The following is a 21,302-nucleotide window of genomic DNA, read 5'->3' as shown; positions in this document are numbered from 1 at the left end:
AATTTCATTTTTTAGTTTTTTTTTGGGAATAATAAAAATCCATGACTACCAATTGTTTTTAACGGATGCAATTTTTATAATGAATTGCTTCTTCGCCGTGATAAATTTCCTTACAGTGAATTGTTATTGTTGAGAATAGATTAACTCCTCCCAAATATTATCTAATATTAAAATAGTTTTTCTACCAGTATTTTCTATTTTCCCGTACCAGTATTTTCACTTTTCCCGGCGTGAACGTGTTAAACCAAGAATCACAATTCATAAACTACCACTTGAAAATATTCATTTGCTGTCCGGAGAAAGTTGTCATCGCTGTGTATATAAATAAAACTATTTTTGTGTGTTCTACATTGCATTAATTTCTTCAAGCCATTTTAGTAACGATAATAATATTAAAAAAAAAAATTCCTCGAATTATATGTTTCTAATAAACTTGGCTTCTCCGGTCACCGGTGACCCCCATGGCATTCAACATGTTAAGATAAACTTTATATAAAATTGAAAATCGACATTTACCTGAAAAATCTACGAAAATATATACACTCGATTCTTATACATTTGTTCTTAATATTATATTACATTTCTTACATTTGCGTGCAGAACAATAAAAAAAATTTTTGAAATTATTTTATTGCCCTACTCCAGTCGGTTTGATTTCAGTATTTTCAAATTCAGACTGTCACCTTAGAATTAGACTCTATATACTTAAATAACAGTGTTGTATGCTACATAGTATCTGTAAAAAAACTGAAATTATAATAAGTTGGTTACAAGTAAATTACCAGGTTCTGAAGTTTTTAATATTTCGTAAAATTTCTGTTTTAAAGGGGTATCTTTCAGGGCAGCTTTTCTCAACTCTTCTTGGTAATCAACTGTAAAAAAAACATAAATTAACACAAGGAGGAAATAGGGACAAGCGTAGACGAATTTTATAATTTTGCCATAAAAGCTAAATAATCATTATTTTCAAGACATCTAGTAATCTTTACACTCTAATTTGATCATGCACCTTCATTTTGATTATTACATAAGCTAATACGAGGTTCGTAAGCACTCAGAAAAAATTAATAGCTGGTGTCAATTTTCTTATAACGAAACCGAACATTTCTTTATATCAGCTACCACTATCGTAATGCAATTACACTTCTGTCAACTTAGGATTTATCAATTTACTTATAATAAATTTACAATATATAAATTTACCTATAGAAAATAAAATAATCTGGTAGCTACAAAAATAATTAAAAAAAATTGAAAAAAGATTAGTATTACTACCACTTTTTAATTTTTTCCAGATGCGTATGAACCCTGTACTATGGTTACATAATTATACATTTTTAAATGATATTTTTGTTCACATAAGATGTTTATGCAAACCCTTTCGGGTCGACTGTCACAANTAGAAAAAATATTAGTATTACTACCACTTTTTAATTTTTTCCAGATGCGTATGAACCCTGTACTATGGTTACATAATTATACATTTTTAAATGATATTTTTGTTCACATAAGGTGTTTATGCTAACCCTTTCGGGTCGACTGTCACAAATACGTACCAGCATATAACTGTATCAATCAAGGTAAAAAGATAAAACTGGTAATCAAAGTAATTCTTTAGCAGTTTATTTGTGGGAGGAGTTATAATTGTTTGATTTACTTAAATCACCATTACTTTGTTTAAAATAAAACTATTTAGTTATACTTTGAATTAACATTGATTATATATATGATTAGACTAACAGTAATTAAAATAAAAGCAAAGTAAGTCTGTCAAATTAGCAACGATTACATTTAAGTACGATTTTATTTAATTTCAACATGATTCTGATTTTGTACGAATGCTTTTCTGAATCAACCGTCCCCAAGGAGTTAAAGGTGATGCATAGGTGAGGATAAAAACTGTTGGTAATAATAATAAATGGATTAAAAATTAAAAAATTAATGGATTTAATCAAATTGGATGGATATATTTTTTAATCAAATTTGATTTACGCAAAATGAGTAAAAATTTCGAGTATTTTCTTTTATTCGTTAAATATAATATTTCATTCAAATCTCTTTAAATTAAGAGTAGCAAACCACTTAAAAAGAAACATCGTATATTATAATATAAAAATAAAATGATATCGAATCAAAATAAGAAAAAAATCAAGAATGAAATTTACGCCACGCGTGCCCAAGTTATTTTATTGTTAAGCGTACCGCATTTAGGCATTAATTGCTTCATTTAAATATTTTTTTTTCATTGTCGCCAAATTATTTTTTAAAAATTATTAATTTTAATTTTTCTCGGCGTTCAATAAAGAAAAACAATTGAAGCCTTAGATTTCACAATATAAAAGTATGGATATTAATATGGTATAAAAAATGCATGGCTCATAATTAAAAATTTTTTCGTTCTTTAATAAATTAAATAATAAAAAATAACTATTAAAAAATTATTTTTTTGTCTGAATTATTCTTAAATTGCGCAATTTATTTTAAAGCCATGACTAAAAACGCAAAAAGTGAAATTAACACAATGGAACCAAACTTTCATTTACTTTCCTTCAATAATTAGGGTTACAATTTCCAGATTACGGCTACCCCTTATCATACATAATTAATCATTCATAATTAATACATAATTAGTTTTTAAGAAGTGGTAGTCAAAAATTTTTTAACTTTCATTTATAAAACCAATAATTAAATAGAGAAACATAAACTTCACTGCCATTTTAAATATAAAAGTTGTCGAATTGGCAGCTATGCAGTCATTTACCTGCCAACTTTTGCGCATTTGGCGTAAAATTTTAGTTCTTTATTTAAAGTGGTAACAAAATGTATGCTTTCTATACATTCCTTGCATTTATAAACTTAATTTATTATCTTTTTGACCACTACTATTTTTAAAAAAAATAAGTATGAATATTAATATGCACTAGCGTCGTGGTAGTCCTCGTATGCTTTTTCAAAATACAAAGTACATTTCTGTCTAAAATTGAAATTGAAATTCTATTTTACTACCACTGGGGAAAATCATCCTCGAAAGGATTAGTTGGCATCCATTCGAATTCGCATTCAAACTACCAGAAAGAGCCATCTTTAAGATACCATATCAAGATGGATGGGAAAAGTTAACGGCCTTAGGGTGCCTAGATAAATTTTGATGATGTTTTTTTTGTTTTGTTTTTTTTTGTTTCCCACATTGCAGCAGACAACTGACACACTTGTATACATTTGCTCTTTCTGAGAGTAATTTTTTAAGTGGAAGGGAAACGAGAATTGAAAAATAAATTTTTTGGAGAAATCTTTTAATATTTTTTCTAAGCGCAGACCCGCAGCCCGTGTCTTAACGATAAGTCCCGCAGTGGACTGAGCGGATCATCCTCAGGGATGTTTCCCAGACCGTCGCCAATAGCCCATTGTTCAGCTCTAGTGCGACGCAAAGGAACTACAACATCTAAGCGCAGACGCACAAAACTATTTTTACACGTTTCACAATGATTACAGAATCTTTCGAAAAATCTGGAAGAAGGAGTAATCTATGACCTGAGTGTTACATGAAAGTGGGGTATCTCTCAATAATGTCACAAGGATTTCGTAGGAGTGAAATATTTGAAACGCAGCATTAATGCATAACTTATTTCGCCACCAGAAAAACGCGTATGAAGTTTCCACAGAAATTCTGTGGCTGTTGAAAGTAAGCAATTAAGTTTAAGAGCATTACTAACTATATACCTTGTACTAAATTATACTTCTCAGCCAGCATTTTGGCCATTGTTTTTCGGCCACTTCCGTAGGGTCCAAAGAGAAGAACTCTTGGCAAGTAAGGAAGAGATGGTCGTTGACTGCTTCGCACAAATTCTACGACTAAGAAAGAAAAAAAAACACACATTAAAACGATCAAAATTTAACACTTTAAAAAATTCATTTTCAAGGGACAGAGAAATGGAGGAAATGATAAAGAAATATTTCAAAAAGCAAGTTAACTTTTTCCCTTTATCCTTCAGTTCTTTAAATTTTTTTGAAGATCTTGTCTTTTTTCACATTGCATAAGTTTGAATTGTTTATATTATGGTTGTAGTTAAAATAATTTTAAATCAAATTTATTAAAATTAAAACGCAACGTAAGAGCTTGAATTTTCCTATCCTCAGGACAAATCTAATAAAAAGAATAAAATTACCAGATATGAGAAACGTATATTACTTAGATATATAGAATAGAGGAAGCATATTGCTGACAGCTACTGCTTTTCTAACTTTCTTTGTGACAGAGACCCGAAAATAATAAATGCGAATTCTCGTTTTCATGCGATAGTAGGAGTTACTACAAAATGTGGAAGACAATGAAAAAATGAGCCAAGTCACTTAATTCGAATTATACCCAGCAGCACTTAATAAACTAATTTTTACTACTATTTAGCAGTATGCTACCAATTTAGCAGTAAGGAGTACTTTGCATTTTAAAGACACAAAATTGATAAAATGTAATACATTTATCATTTGAAAAGAACAATTTTAACTATAATCAATAGCGCAAAGTCTCCCACACCTCCAAAGAAAAAAAAGGAATAAAGGTCAAACGGAATGAATATGAATGGTTTTGTGAATATGATTGGTTTGTCTTATTCACTTGTCAACCACTACAGATTTGATTCTCAAATATATATCATAAATTTCTTTTAATTTCTTTTAAAATCAAAGACAACATGAAATATAGCCCGGCAACCGCCTTTTTCCTATCCGACGGAGTTTTGTCCCGTAAATTTTGTAAATAGCTGTAAATACTTGTAAATAATTTTGCGCATTTATTATGTATTTCCCCTTTTCCCTGGGGCTATGTGGCTACTGTGCACCTGTGAAGCTCGGGGTAATACCTCGAAGGGAGGCGAGGCAGTCTGCCACAAAACCTCTTCTCTCTCTCTCAAACTTGTTTGTTCAATCTCACTACTTCATTTTAATTTTCTCTCAGTAAAAGATACTGAACCCCAACTTTCACCTTTCAGTTGCGCTTCGGCGATTTATTATTTATTTCCACTCAGATGAATTAGTTGGAGCCCCTAGCGGGGCTGATGCTAAGATAACCAACACATATGAGTATGAGTTCTTTTAAAATGGTACATGAGCACAATTGGATCATTTTTTAACCGTTTCGGGACTAGCGAGTCATAAATGCATTCGTACGGAACCAGAATCAGAATGGAAAAAAATAAAAAGAGGTAGCTTAACACGTTCCGGGAAAAGTCAAAATACTGGTACTGGAAAAGAGAAAATACTGGTATAACTATTTCAATATTAGATAATATTCGGGAGGAGTTAATCTATTCTCAACAATAACAATTCACTTACAGTGAATTGTTATTGGAAATGTTATTGGAAATTCATCACGGCGAAGAAGCAGAGATGCCAACTTGCTCCGGACAGCAAGTATACATTTTAAAGTGGTAGTTTATCAATTGTGATTCTCGGTTAAATGAATTCAATTAAGTAGATTTTTATCCACCACTATTTCTAAATAATTTGGAGGCTTATGTGATTCCCCACTCTGGAATATTTATGCCATGCTTTACCTTTTAAAAAGCAAGCAAAAATAGTCAAATATATGCAAAATTTACTTGTAGTTATTTACCAATTTTTCAGTTATTTCGGCGTGTCCGGAGCAGTTGGCATCTCTGAAGAAGCAATTCAATATAAAAATTGCATCCGGTAAAAGCAATTGGTAGTTATGGATTTAAATTATCCCCGGAAAAAAACTAAAAAATGAAATTTATTGTTACTCCGGTTTCTGCCAAGATGAGACAATCTAGCTTGACCCACCGGTGAGTCACCCCGGCGTGAACGTGTTAAGTTTAGACAAGGTTTATTTTTTATAATTTAACAGTCTTGTTTTTGCTTTCATTTTAATTCCAACATATCTTATTAATGTTAGCTCAAAGTGTAACCACATAATTTTTATTTTGAATTAAGCAGTGATAGATTATGTAAATCAAACTATTATTACGCCTCCCAAAATTAAACTGACTAAGTCTTTGTTAACAACCACATATTATTTGATCAAATGTATAAATATTAAAGCAAGATAAATTTCTTTCTGGTATTTTTATGATAGGTGTTCGGTACTCGCGCAAAGCTGGTTCACATTTTGAATGATCTATTTACAAAAAACTGCGTGGAGGCCTTCTTATGAAGGAGAGGATGTTTTAAAAAATCAAACTAAGAATAAACAGCCAAAGTAGAAACCAATTGTAAGTTTTTGATTAAAGATTATTGCTTTTTTTTCTATTTATTTGATTAGTTAGTTAATCACTATGCCTAAGATACCTATTTATGATATAATTTATATGGTGTGGTAGTAATAAATTCAATATCTCTTTCTGAAATAGACTGATAGCTACATACTTTTTATTTTATTCTTAAAACATACTTGAAAAAAGCTGTTTGTGTCCTGAAAATTGAAAAAACTGGTAGCAAAACCAGTTTAAACTAACCTTGATTTCAGGAGAGAAAGGTTGACAACCTAGACCTAACAAAGTTAATACGTGTATACCGGACTGTTTCTAACATTAAAAAAGTAGATAATTTTTAATTAAAAATAATAACTGCTTTTCACTTTTGAAAAAAATCTAGAAATAGTGGCACTACCAGTTTTTCCGACACTCCGCGTATTACGCCTTTTTATTAATAGACATGTCACGAACCAGTAGCTTGTTATTAATCATAGATGCCAATCAGGGCTGGAAGCCTATATACACCAAGACGGAAAAGAACTAAAAGTAATAAGACATTTAATTCTAGAATTTTTTCCAGAAAAATAAAATTTCTGCAACTATTGAGATTTTTTTTTACAATTAAAGTATGTATATAAATTTGCTTCCTTCCCTAGACTCGCTAACAGCCACCCCATAGACTGCTGAACTCAAACTGTCTTTTATTTTAACTTTTTATGCTATTTCATGATGTATGGGATAGGGGCCTTCTGCGCGGCCCCGGTGCCCAATTTTTTATAAATAAAGAAAAAAGAAAAGACCCTAGACTCTCGGTGGCTGAGCGGTAGCGCTTCACGCTCCCGTGCCACAGGTCCTGGATTCAATCCTCGGGCCGGGCAAGGTTGATTCAGCCTTTCATCCCCTCAGTGGGTCGATAAATGAGTACCAAGCATGCTTGGGAACTAAGCACTGGGGGCTTCGCGTTCGGCTGACCACCTAACCGGAGCATCAGCTCCTGCTCCCCAGAGCCCAAGGTCAAGAAGGCTGAGATGGGAACAGTAGGCCGGCCCTTTATGAGGCAGCTACTGAGTTTAGTTTTTCTTTCCATAGAAAAAGTAATCACGGTTGTCCCTTAGCACATACCAAACAAATATATAAGTTGATCTTAACATCGATACTGTGAGAGAATTCATCAACAAACTGAGTGCCAGCTTCTTCTACAATGCAAAAAATACCACTACAGCTGACTTTAACTTAATTCTGAGCAAAGAACTTATTCAAGACAGCAGATATTATAACCCAATCACTAATTTCCTGCCCTCAGATGGAATATTATCAAAAAGATATAATAGATAAGTCTCCCTCCCCTTTATTATTACTATGGATACTTCTGGGAAGGTGAATGGAACACAGGTGATTCTCAGTTCGGGAGTATTCCACCCTTAGATATTAACCTTTTGCACTCGAGAGATCACCACTGTCACTTGTAAACTACCCACCACTCTAAATGTGAAACTTTTTTCAGCTTAATGTTTAGTTACTACTTCATTCAGTGATCTCCGGGTATTATAAGGTAAGGGGCCGTTCAAAAAGTACGTACACAAAAATGGAGAAATTTTAAACCCCTCCCCCCCTTCGTACATTACCGTACATAAGGTCTTACTCCCCCCCCTTAGAGTACGTACATTTTATTAGTCTACCCCCCTTTTTCATAAAAATTAAGATAATTATGTTTTAAATAAAATTAAATATTTACTTAAGGAGTGTGTAGGATAAAGTCAAATTTAAATTTGGTGTATGTTTAAAAAGTACGTACTTTGTATAATACCTCCCCACCCTCCCCATCGTACAAAACCGTACATAATAGCAAATCCCCTCCCCCCCTTCGGGATGTACGTACTTTTTGAACGGCCCCTATAGAAGTATATGAAACAAAACGCTCTAGTGGAAAAGATTAGGATCATGGATAACGGAACATGGAGGACTCTGTATTTGCTACACGGGGAGTCTTCGGCTGGCTGGATTCGAGCTTCCGTCCTCACGAATGTGGGTCCAGCGGCCTGTCAACCAGGCTAACTTATCGTTACCGGTAATGTAAAAAAAAAAGCATGGAAAGTTTCTGTAAAAATTTTAGCAATTTTTTACAATGTGCTAATTTCAAAGACAAGGAACCTTTTGAAACAANATAATACCTCCCCCCCTCCCCATCGTACAAAACCGTACATAATAGCAAATGCCCTCCCCCCCTTCGGGATGTACGTACTTTTTGAACGGCCCCTAAGTTTGTAAAAAATCTTTAAAAATGTTAGTGATTGCGACCATTTTTTTAACAGCTGAAAGAACTTCGAGTGCAAAGGGTTGACCTAATTGCCCCCCTGACTATGTTAATTTTAACGTATCATTACTCTATTAACCCGTTTTGACCCGAATTTATAAATTGAAATGATACAAAAAGTGGTTTTATGGGAAAAGTGGTATTATATATTATCGAAATTAATTGGTTTTTCTATTGTTAGGGCATTCAAAAAGTCATTGATAGATCAGAAAGTACTTGCTCCTTATAATTCTAGATCTAATCAGAAATAACTAAATCATTCTGGTATCTGAGAATCTTTTAATTCAAACAGATAAATGAAAATACTGAAAAAAGTTTCCCACCACAATGAATGTCTTTGAAAAAAGGAACTGTCCTAAATAAATGATGCTGGGCGTTAACCGGTTAATTCAATGTACAATATTTATTTATTTATTAAGTTAATATATATTCTATCTAATATTATATATCTTAACCCAACTGCCTTGATTTCCCCCAACTTATCTATGCCAAAAGTACCAGTTGCCCTAGGGCAAATTACAGACTAAGAGGTTTGGTGCCCGTTAAAGCTGGCAGGTACCTTTACAATTACCAGTTCGTAGTCGTCCTTGAAAAAGTAGGTATTGTTGAAGAATTTGAAAAAGCGAATAGATTTACTCCTCCCGAAAACTAGTTATAACTGAAATGGTCTCGCTTTCATCCATGATGCCAACTATTGTTAGCACTTATTTAACTGCAACTGACAACGATAGAAAGAAGCATTAAGACAAGGCTGATATTGTATATATATTTAAAGTTCCTTTGTTTAAATGTTGGTAGTAAACAGTTTTGAGAACTTTACATATTTTTTAAAATGAGGCTTAAACTAAGTAGTGCAGATTGAACATATTCTTTAACACGTTCACGCCGGGGTCACGGTAGATAGTCTCATCTTGGCAGCGCACCGAAGTAAAAACTGGTAACAATAAATTTCATTTTTTAGTTTTTTTCCGGGAATAATAAAAATCCACAACTACCAATTTTTTTCAAGGGATGCAACTTTTATATTGAATTGCTTCTTCGCCATGATAAATTTCCTTACAGTGAATTGTTATTGTTGAGAATAGGTTAACGCCTCCCGAATATTATCTACTATTGAAATAGTTCTTCTACCAGTATTTTATCTTTTCCCGTTCCAGTATTTTCACTTTTCCCGGCGTGAACGTGGTAATATTAACATCATCAAAATTTTTTTGTATCGCTTATCAAGCATTGACTCTAAATATCGTGATAGTCTTAATATGAGTGTTAATATGTTAATAATCTTCTTGAAATCATGTATCGCATAAATAATGTAAATATCTACAGGTAGTTTGTGTCGCGAAGGGTTGCCTAGGTATAGGAAAAATCTAAAACTTGTAGTTAGAGCTAAGTTTTCTAAAAGATATTAAATTTTTTTCTTTTTTAATTTAGTCATCACTTGGAGTAAAAATTAACAGGAAAAACGAACGGAAATAATATTTTTACCGAACTAAATGCATTAAAGAGGCCTTTATGTGTTAAGCCACTGTTAAAAAGATTGAAAAAAAATGTTGGGTATTGTGTAAAATGGTAAGTGCTTTTCAAAGAAAGTGTAGAAACTTCTAAATGTTGAAAGTAAAATAATATTACTATGAAAAGAATTTTTTTTTTAAATTTTAAATTAAAATATGTTCTCAGTACAGAGATAATATTTTAATTTAAGAGAAAGAATATATTTTTTTATTTAACAATTGAAAAAAGTCTTTTTGTGGTGTATTTTTTTTTAAATAGCAGCTTTTATATATTTAAAAAAGCACTTACTTTTCCATTTGTTGCTTGAAATTTTTGTTCAATTTCCTTTATTAATTCCCGAGATTTAATTTCTTCAATTCATAAGTGCCAAAAAATTCAAATTATTCTGACTGAATTTTTCTACTTTTAGAAAATCATTTATTTTTTACGAAACACATCAATGATATTTTCTGTATATAGTTTCATAAATTTTTATATTTAATTTTTTTAGTTTAGTGGATTTTATATTTTTTATTAAAAGTACTTATTATTTCATATAAAGCTTGAAATTTGTGCTCAATTTCTTTCAATAAATTTCGAAATATAGTATTTTTAGTGGAGAGACAAAAATTTTTTTTTGTAACTCTCTGGAAAATTTTTTTTGTTGAAAAATCATTTTATTTTGCGATAAACCACATGAAAACCTATTTAATGCATATTGTTTCATAAAAATTATTCTCATTTTTTTTTAACGTAAGTAGCAAGGCATTAGTTTTTAGCAAGGTCTTCTAGTGCTGTAGAATGAAACTCAAACCATTACGGTAAAAATTGTACCCCCGACCAGTCTGAGTTAGGAATTTTTAAATATAAGTAACCACAACCACACGAGTAAAAAACATAGGGCAGCGCTTACAATCTAATCAAAACTTAAACAAGTCAATTTTTAATTACAGAACTTAACCCTTATTCGGAATTTGTTGACCGTTTTCACAAGAAAATAATTTTCAATAAAGTCGAGAATTTCCAGTTTTTTTGCTTTATATTACAAACAAAATATGCTATGACAAAAACAACAAATGAATATAACTAAGATGTCTTATTAGCAGTTATAGCGTGTGTATATAGTTATAGTTTTTAAAAAAAACTCTCTTCTCATAGTATAACAAATTGTTTTTAAACAGAATTATGTTTAATTTTTTAAATAGAATGTATTTACGATTAACCTTTATTGAGAGATGTATGAGCTTCTGAGTACTTCCCGATTATGAATTTTTTCATGTAACTACTTCTGTGGAGGTCCAAAATAAGAGATTTTTGCCCGGCATATTGCAATAATTCTTTTCGATCTTCTTCATACTGAGCACCTGAAAGCAGGGTGCATTATTTAATTATTTATTTTCTTAAGAAATACTTTTTCGTATTTTACTTTTTTGTTAACACTTATAATTAACTAGCTTTCCTGACTTTTGTTTATTGTAAGAAAATTTATTCACCCTTCTGGAGATCTCTAATTTATACGTTCGTGCTTTTCTATAGTTGGAGTTCCCAAAGATCCGTCATAAACATTCAAGTGACAGCAAACTACTCATCAAAGCAGTTTGAAGTTTTCTTAATTTCACAACCACTTCAATTTAGTGAACATTTATCTTAGACTTAAACTGAGAATGAGTAAGATGTTCCTGTGCGTGGAACGGGGACTCCACATCATCACATGAAATGATACCCTAGGGCGACTGGAATAATAGCAGTGTATAGTATATTACATACCTGCCAACTTTTAATCTCTTCCATTATCATTTTTCCCAGTGGTATTAAAATGAAATTAAAACTTCAATTTTAAGCAAGCAAATACGTTGCATTTCAAAAAACTTAAGTTGACAACCATGATAGAAGCGCATATTAATATATGTGCTTAATTTTTGTAAGAATCAAAATCATCAAAATTGTGATCAAAATCATTTAAAAATTAAGTTTATAAAAGAAAAAAAAGTATATATTTACTACCACTTTAAATATGAAAATAAAATCTTCCGGAAAATCCGGAAGAGTTGGCAGGTATGATATTAGTGTGAGAGAATAACAGAAGCAGTAGCAGACTATAAAAGTCTGTGCTTGTCTTTTTTCTGTCTTAGGGGAAAGTTGGGTTTAAATGCTAGGAGTGAAGTACTCCAGAGTCAGATATCACCGATAGTCATTTCTAGTCTCTGGGAGTTAAAGATTTGGAGCTGCCAACTGCTTAGGACTTTACAAAGTATTTTAAAAAAAGGTAGAGAACTTTTCCTTTCTTTTCAATGCCTGCCTCGGGAATGACCTTTCGTAATACAAGCATCTGAAGGGCAGATTTGATGACTTCTTCCTTAGGAGCACCATGTTAGGTGGGTCAACGTTGTTTCCACAGTAAGGACAGATAGTACAGAGAACGAAAGAACATCCATGCCTTTCCTGGGATTCGAACCTTAAACCTTTCTGATGTAAGGCCAGTTCCCTGACCCTGACGGTTCGGTAGAGAACAACAAAGATTTTCAGACTCTCGGTTAATTTTACTAACTTTTTAAGAGGCTGAACACGGCTTAAAGGGGCGTATCACATAAGCCTTTGAATTATTTCGAGTTTGTAAAAACCCTATAAATCGAATTTATTAAGCCAAGAATCATTCACTAAAAGACTACTACTCGGAAATATATATCCGTTGTCCGGATCAAGTTGGCATCTATGAAAGATTTATCTAGCATATATCAGACTTCTACAAATGCAATACATTTCCAAACCTTTCTGGTGAACAAGAAACTTTAATTATATTCTATAGCTTTAATTTCCTTACCACTTTAACACGTTCACGCCGGGGAGACCCACCGGTGCGTCACGCTAGATTGTCTCATCTTGGCAGAGCACCGGAGTAAAAACTTGTAACAATAAATTTCATTTTTTAGTTTTTTTTCGGGAATAATAAAAATCAATAACTACCAATTTTTTTTAACGGATGCAATTTTTATATTGAATTGCTTCGTCGCAGTGATAAATTTTCTTACAGTTAATTGTTATTGTTGGGAATAGATTAACTCCTCCCGAATATTATCTAATATTGAAATAGTTCTTCTACCAGTATTTTCTCTTTTCCCGGCGTGAACGTGTTAATATTTTTGACGGACCTTTGGGATGTCCGCCTACGGAAAATCGGCAGGAATTTCTGGACCCGATATTTTATTAACAAAATCTTTTCTGCATCTTTTTTTTCGAGAAATACCGACATTTAAGAAGAAAATAGCAATGAATGTGAGGCAATCATGGAGGTAGTGAGAGCCGCGAACAGGGGCAAAGACTGTAATTTATATTCAATAAGAGGAACAGTAATTAATAATATTACCCTGGTAATTAATAACAGCATCTTCAATGACAACTGAAAAAGTAAAGAAAGCAATTTAAATGCCTGGAATATAAGAACACATTAAATAGATGTATGATAATAAACTATATACATTGTTTTAGAGTTTAGGACTCTCTAATAAACATAGATGGAGTTGCCCCGTAGATGGAGTTCCCCAAAATGAGGCTTTTATGCTATAATTTATAATAGTATGATTTCCTAAATGTATAACATTAAACTTTTAATAATGGTTTTAGCCACATTCTTGCTGTTTATTATTCATTGGTTCTTGTTTACATTAAGTCCTTATTTACGTTTTCATTTTCATTAACAACCAGCTGATATATGATGGATGTAAGACCATTCTGGAGTAAAAACTGGTGGCACAAATATTAATCAAAACAAAAAAAAAGAATATCTTTTCTTTTCTTTCCTTATTTTTTTCAAACTTAGAAAAAAAAACGAATTGTATCAAAATGAAATGAAGCTACTTCAGGACATATTATATTTAGCCTACACTTTCTCGAGTATTCTGTTTTTATTTTTCTCTGACGTCAATGATCACATGAGTAAAAACGTTTACTGTCAGGGCTTGATTCTTTTCAAGGTTGATACCCAAGAATGGGTTGCTAATTAGCATTTTTTCGCTTAACTATATCAACCCTGTTTAAAATCTGCAATTACTTTAAGAGGTAAGCGAAAGGATGTATTGATAAAATCTTCTGATCTTTGTAGAATTTTGGTTTTAGAACAGGAATTGATTATGCAAAAGTGCGCCAGTTTAATTTTAAATTTGCCCTAAATATATGACGTCATTAAAGAAACAAATATTTTATTTTTCATGCCTTCATGTAAATTTCATTTATTATCACATTGGTAAACACTTTTTTGTAGAGAAGCTTTTTTCAACTCGTTTTTGTAGACGTCACATTTTAGTGAAATTAAAACGTCACAGTTTTAGAAATAAACAAAACACATGCTTGCTTTAAGAATTTTATTCTCGATATTAATATGTACGACAAGCTACTTTTCATTTTTGTAACTGGATTTCTTTTCCGATGTTCCTCACACCGTTTACGAGATAGCTGCGAATATTACTACCAAGTGGTGCAGTAAGCAGTACAGGGTCCTGTTTACTGCACCAGTACTGGCTATAAACTTAAAATTGCTATCACCCACCTGGGCCCCTTTGAATGTGTGGCCCTGGGATGTCATGTCTATTTATAACGAAAAGAGCACTGAAGAACTTTAACTTATTCTTAATTATAATTTATTCCTTTTTTAGCATTATTTTATTTTATAATCGTCGTTGAGCAGCCTACCCTATTTTTTGGGTTTACGACTACTAATGTTCAACTCCGTAGCCTTGTAATTTTGAGCCCAATCCAGAAGACAAAGGAACTCCTAGATCAAGTATTGGGAAAAAATTGCCTTCATGGAGGACTTCTTGATGGCACTAACCCGCATTTGAGTTACATGGAGAGGAAAACCACGACAACTTTCCACGGTTAGCCTGACGGCAAGGGGACTCTAATCCTACATCCGTGTACCACCGAGAATATTTTTGCGTCAGCACTGTGGTCAGTGCAAGCTGGATGCGAAATTCATGTTGACTAGCCATCGCTGGAATTCGAACCCGGTTCCCTTCATTGGAGGGTGAAAGCTCAATACCCTGAGCCATCATGACTTAATTTTTAGCATTATTAATAAGCTTTTATTTATTTATTTATTATTTTTTCAGAATTTTGTTGAATGAATAATACTAAAGACATAGAACGTGCAGGGTTTGTGTTACAAAAGTGGGGCCCTGCCCTTCTAAAATGTTTGAGGCTAAGGGCCCCCAAAAGTTCAGTCCACAGTTAAAAAATGGAAGAAAATGTGTCAACACAAAACGATAATTGAACTTTTAAGCAATATTTCTTCACCATTTAGAAGACACGTAATTGAAAAATATTTTTTTATCTCTTTAAGATGAATAATTCTAAACAAAATAAACTTGTCTTCTATTATGCATTTTAAAGATAACATTATGGACAAACAAAAGGAATTTTTTAATTTGCTACAATAAATCAGAATTTTTTGAATGGTACTCTTACTACATCAATTAAAAAAAGAAAGTGTTTAAAAACCGAAATTAAAATATTTCACTTTTCAAATAATGTGTAAAATTTTTTTAAAAAAATTTGCAAATCAAGTAATGAATAACAAATCCAATAACATTTTATTAAGATTTCTGAAAAATCAAATTTTTTTTTTCTTTAGATCCCTTTCAAGTGCCCCTCTCACTCTCAGTCCGACCCTAATTCAGACTGCTTCGATTGGCATAATTACTTCATTACAATACAGAAGCTAAGATAAAGCTTTTCTATTCTCAAGTTGTTTAAGGTTAAAAAGACTCTTCTACCCTCCCTTTCCTGAACTAAGAAACTAAAATTTGAAGCATAAATAAAATAATCACCAATATGAGTTGGAAATATTCCAATTTTACGAAGGGTGTATGCTTGTCTCCTAGTTTTAGGAAATCCTTCGATCAGCCAACCATTTCGCAGGCAATCAGCTTTCTCAACTCGTCTCTTTATTAAGTCAGCCCAAGTTGTATGAGATATCTCCATTTCATTCTGCTTGAGAAAAAATATTCTGAAACAAGCGTCATCATATATACAAACAAACATACAAACTATTTACATAACTTGACTTGCTGTCTAAACATGAACAAGTATAAATACTGTCAATAATGTGTCAAGAAAATTATATTAAAATGCGTATAGCGAAATAAAAACGCTATGATTGTGTTTGGTATCTAAAAACATTGAAGTAACCAAAAACATTCAGATACCTATTTCTTCCATCTGATGTATACTAGTGTACGATATACACGATAGTATACACGTTTATCAAAAAGTTCGGTGATCTTAATACAGCTCTCTCGGCTTCTCACAAAAACAGCAATGAATCAACTAGTGGTATCCGTTCCTCTTATTCTATCACAGCTATAACTCTGGTGGAAACAATGTTGTAGTGGCAGACACACTAGTAGTCTCTGGTAGGGGTAGTCACAAAAAACTGCTTACAAGACTTATAAATGTCGTCAAATGACTGTTCTGTCTAGAGTGGAATCATAACTTTTGTGCGAAAAGTCGCATAAAAGTACACACGTGACTTCAATAAATCAAATTCGATAAAAAAGTAAATACGACAGCAAAATGAGGTGAGGCGTAAAAAAAGCTCCTCGAACTTTAGTAAGACAAGTCATGAAACGGTTTCCATGTGATTTTCAAAGGATCAAAGTTGCAAGAAAGTGGCAACAAAATCTCCAAATGACTTTAGTCACAGTAAAGTATATCTTTGTCGAAAGTCACAATACGTATTCATGGAGACTTTTATGTGATATCACAATATAGAGTCACATCGAAGTAAATATAGATATCACATCGAAGTAACTACTTTGAGACAATTCAAAATGGTCACACCAGTGACTGTGACCGTTTTTGACTTTAATGTCACTGTGACAATCTGTGCTATGTGGAATCTTTCTTTACTTTTGCCGAAAAGTTATTAAATGCTAATACTAGTGACACTTAATTTCGAAAATTACATATTATTCATCTAAATCACATAATCAATATATAATGTATGTATTTTTTAACTTACAGGACGATTAAAAGAAGTCAGTTACCTTTGAAAGTTAAGTCAATAACATCTTTCTTAATCAATAACCTTTGAACAAATTGTAATTTCGAAAAAAACTCAATGTTGAGTGCACTGATAAAAATGGCTNTATATATATATTATAATTTACAGGACGATTAAAAGAAATCAGTTACCTTTTGAAAGTTAAAATCAGTAATTAATTAATTTAAATCAATAACCTCTTTCTTAATCAATAACCTTTGAACGAATTGTAATTTCGAAAGAAACTGAAGATGTTGATGTGAAGAAGATGTTGAGTGTACTGATAAAAATGGCTTTTTCAGCACGCCTAACTTTAACTATGCATATGACATGACTGTAGGCGGCAGATTGAGCCGAGTAGCATTTTTTACTAAAAATTTAATAGTAAATAGTTCTCGAATTAATGAGAAACCGAATGTTAAAATTTTTATTCCATAGTTTAATTTGTGAACTTTCTTTGCAACTGCATTCTTTAAGTTTCTGAGTTTTACAGTTTTTGGCAACTAAAAAAAAAAAAAAAAAAANAAAAAAAAAAAAAAAAAAAAAAAAAAAGAAATATAATGTTAAGTTGAACACCCAAAACTTCAGCTGCAGGGACTCTTGCAATTTTTTAACCCAGAATGAAAGAATATTGTGCCTTTTCTTTTTTTTTTGAGAATGAAAACAACTAGAATATTATAAATAAATAATCTAGAGCAGTGGTGGCACAGGAGATCGAGCGTTCGCCTTTCTAGGAGGTGAACGAGCGGGTTCGAATCCCTGCGGTGGCTGGTCAATACGAATTCCGAATCCAACTCGCCCCTACCGAAGTGCTGATGCAAAAATATCCTTAGTGATAGATGATTCTTGGGCTAGAGTCCCCTTCTCGTCAGATTACCCATAGGAGGTTCTCGTGGTTTTCGTCTCCGTGTAATGCAAATGTGGGTTAGTTCCTTCAAAAAGTTCGTCACGATGGAAAATTGCTCCCAATACTTAATCCGGGAGTTCCCTTGTCTTCTGGATTGGGTTCAAAGTTACAAGGCTACGGAGTTGAACATTAGTAGTCGTAAACCCAAAACTGTGTCGGCTGTTAAACGACAATGATAAAATAAAACAAATAATCTAAAAAACTAAAATTAATTTTCTAAAGAATTAAAATAAATAAACAGAAGAATTTGAACAAATAACCTCAATAATTTAAGTAAATAAACTGTACAGAAATAAATTAATTTAATAATAAAAATTATTTTAAAACAAATCAATCATTTTTTTACTGAAAGCTTTCCAAACTTACTGAATACTTCTTCTCGCTATTACTCTCTAGATCTTTTATCAAACTTCCAGTTGTAATGTAGATTAACTTCAAGTGATTGGCTAATGTGGTGCAAACCAATTTTCTATTGGCTCCTGGAGGGCCAAGCACATAAACGTTTGGCACTAATGGGGTGATAAAAAAGATTAAAATAAATTTTGATCCAATTTACAAATATAAATTACACTAACAGAACAATGGTATAAAAAATCATTTAACGAAAAAAAGGAAGGAGATAAAAATGCAAGGTTTTTGTAATTTGCTCAGGAAACAATATTTGAATTTAAAATTATGTTCAACTCCGTAACCGTGAAATTTAGAACCTAATCTAGAAGACAAGGGAACTCCAGAATCGGTCTTAGGAAAAATTTTCCTTCGTGAAATTTGCTGCGTTGAACGGAGAGGAAAACCTCCCATGGTTAGCCTGACGAGAGGAGGGCTCTAACCCATGATCCGTCTACCACTGAGGATATTTTACGTCAGCACTGTGGTCATTGCAAGCCGGGTGCAGAATTCGAATCGACCAGTCATCGCTGAGATTTGAACCCGGTTCTCCTCATTTGAAGGCGGGCGCTCTGTCCCCTGAACCACCTGGGCTCCTAGGTCCTAATTTGTAAGTTTTTCTCTATGATTGAATTAATTCAATGCGTTAGAGTTATTTTGTATAAGAATCTAATTAAATTAGTTTTACCTTTACAGCCTCCTCCTTTCAATAAGAAATCTCTTAAATAAAATACAGGATTTTCCGGGCGATCAATTGTTAACTTCTCGAACATATTCTAAAAGAAAAAAAATTAAATATTTCACGAAAAAATTGTTGCACCTCATGAGGTAAATTTGTCATATAACTGTCATGTTTTTTACTAGATTGTAGCACAGGAGAGTGATAGACTTTTCGAACTCTCTAGTTAAAATTTTTGATTTCATTTTTAGAACAGATAAAATTGCCTTTTGAAAGCTTCTTTTCCTTAATCATTATTTTGTAGCCTCTTCCTTTAAGCATACTCTCATGAATTCTTTAAGAACTTGAAGCAGTAAAGCATTAGTCATATTGAAATAGTAAGTCTTAAAATAGTTTTTCTTTTCAGACAAACGTGTTATTATATCTTATGAATTCCTTAAAAACCAAAAGGAGTAAAGCATTACACATATTAAAAGAATAAGTCTTAAAATAGTAATTCCTTTTAGATTAATATGTAATTATATGTTATGAATTCTTTGAAAACCAAAAGGAGTAAAGCATTAGGCATATTTAAGAAAGTATGTCTTAAAATAGTTATTTTTGTAGACGAATAAGTCATTATATGTTATGAATTCTTAAAAAATCATAAGGAGTAAAGCGTTAAACATATTAAGAGAATAAGTCTTAAAGCAGTTATTCTTTTTAAACGAATACGTTATTAAGTGATCAGTTTAGTTTTTATTAGAAAATTAACAAGCTTTAATTGATTTTTTTCCATCAAATTTGTTACCAAAAATGAAAAACGTTTGCAAGCCCTGACTTAAGTGATGTTAGAAGAACATGCATAGAAATTATTTTCAGTATAGAGAATGTCGGGGATCGAAGAATGACCCTTGACCTAACAAAATTATAACAATTAAAATGATATTCTAAAACACCATTATTGGGAATGTAAGGCAAAGACTCTAAACTTTGAAAGAGAGCGTAGGGTTAAGGTTCTTAACCTCTACAAATGTTAGAGCAGAAAAACTAGGCGATAACTCTCAGCGTAAAAAAAAAGATTTGTATAAAGAATATCTGCCAATGACCAATTATTAAAAAAAATTTGTGGTGATTATTAGTAATAACCTGCGATTATTATTGATTAGCAACGCAATTGGTAAACGGAACAAAATGTATATTAATTACATTTCTTGGCATTCTCTACACTGATTTTTTGTAAGTTTAAATTCGGTATGATCGGCCGATATTCTCTATATGTTGTCCCTACGTTGATCTTTTGGCTTTCTTATTGAGGACCTTGCATGCACAAAGGATTTTTTTACAGGGGCTAGACATAACTAGCGAAAATATAGCTATTACTGGACAATACACTTTCTAATATAACTTTATGTATTTTTAAGCACTTTTCAAAAGCTCAGTTCCCGAATTTATAATATCACTGAAACTTTTATTTAGCTTTTAAATTAACAATTTCAAGAAAAACTATAATTAATTTACTTTTTACACAGCTTAACACAGTACAAGTCTCTGAAAATTTTCCCTGCCTGTTTAATTAAGAATCCCAAAATTTGGAACTTTTTGATTCAATTTCGGAAATTTAAAATTATTTTTTTTTATTCTTTTATTTTATTTAATTTTTTTATTAACGTCCATCATGTTCAGTGTTTGAAATAATAAACAAAATAAAGAAATAATAAAAAGTAAAAAAATTAAAATGTTGACGGAATTCAAAATTTTTGGGTGATTTTTTCGCATGCACCCGGCTGGCCGAAAACTGCCCAAAAGTTATATAAAGACAAAACAAAAAGGAAAGAAAAGTGTTTAGATATTCCAAACTTGATACTTTCTTCAATTAGAGTCAGTTATGTTGCGACTAACACTCGCCAATTTGATGGTTTATGTTATGACTGTTTATGTTTATGTGTGTTGATTGTTTTTGGTGACGAAAAGTGTTTAAAGGGAAAACATAGATAAATTAACAATTATGTCAAACCATGATAAAAACTTCACCAAAAGAAAAATTAGAACTTTGCCCTTATGAAGACACTCTGAATTATGCTGCGCATGATTATCTTGCTTTTGTAAAACAAATATTAATAAATGCGATACAAATGCTTAAGCTATCAATTTTTTCTGAAAAAAAGAAGCAAATATCTTTTCAATATTTCGAAGGCTAACATTGTCATACCGGAAATCACAAATAATGACTTTAGCTTATTATTTTAAAATGGTGTAACTGCTTAGTAAAATCGGTATTATTCCGTTTCGGGAGGAAA

General features: G+C 31.9%; 1 protein-coding gene across 1 annotated transcript; it reads right to left on the bottom strand.

The window, feature by feature from the left end:
* Positions 1-744: 744 nt before the first annotated feature.
* On the bottom strand, positions 745-16,009 carry LOC122272565 (adenylate kinase 8-like). Its single transcript, XM_043056398.2, has 5 exons — positions 15,837-16,009; positions 13,379-13,411; positions 11,238-11,378; positions 3,721-3,852; positions 745-872 (listed from the first exon to the last, which is right to left on the bottom strand). Exons 1-5 carry the CDS (start codon positions 15,988-15,990, stop codon positions 754-756), a joined length of 579 nt encoding a protein of 192 aa, XP_042912332.2. The 5' UTR covers positions 15,991-16,009; the 3' UTR covers positions 745-753.
* Between the last annotated feature and the right edge of the window lie 5,293 nt (positions 16,010-21,302).

The sequence above is a fragment of the Parasteatoda tepidariorum genome, chromosome 10, assembly GCF_043381705.1.
Source record: "Parasteatoda tepidariorum isolate YZ-2023 chromosome 10, CAS_Ptep_4.0, whole genome shotgun sequence".
Lineage (NCBI taxonomy): Eukaryota > Metazoa > Arthropoda > Arachnida > Araneae > Theridiidae > Parasteatoda > Parasteatoda tepidariorum.
The sequence above is the reverse complement of the archived record's forward strand: the minus strand, read 5'-3'. Positions and strand labels throughout refer to the sequence as shown.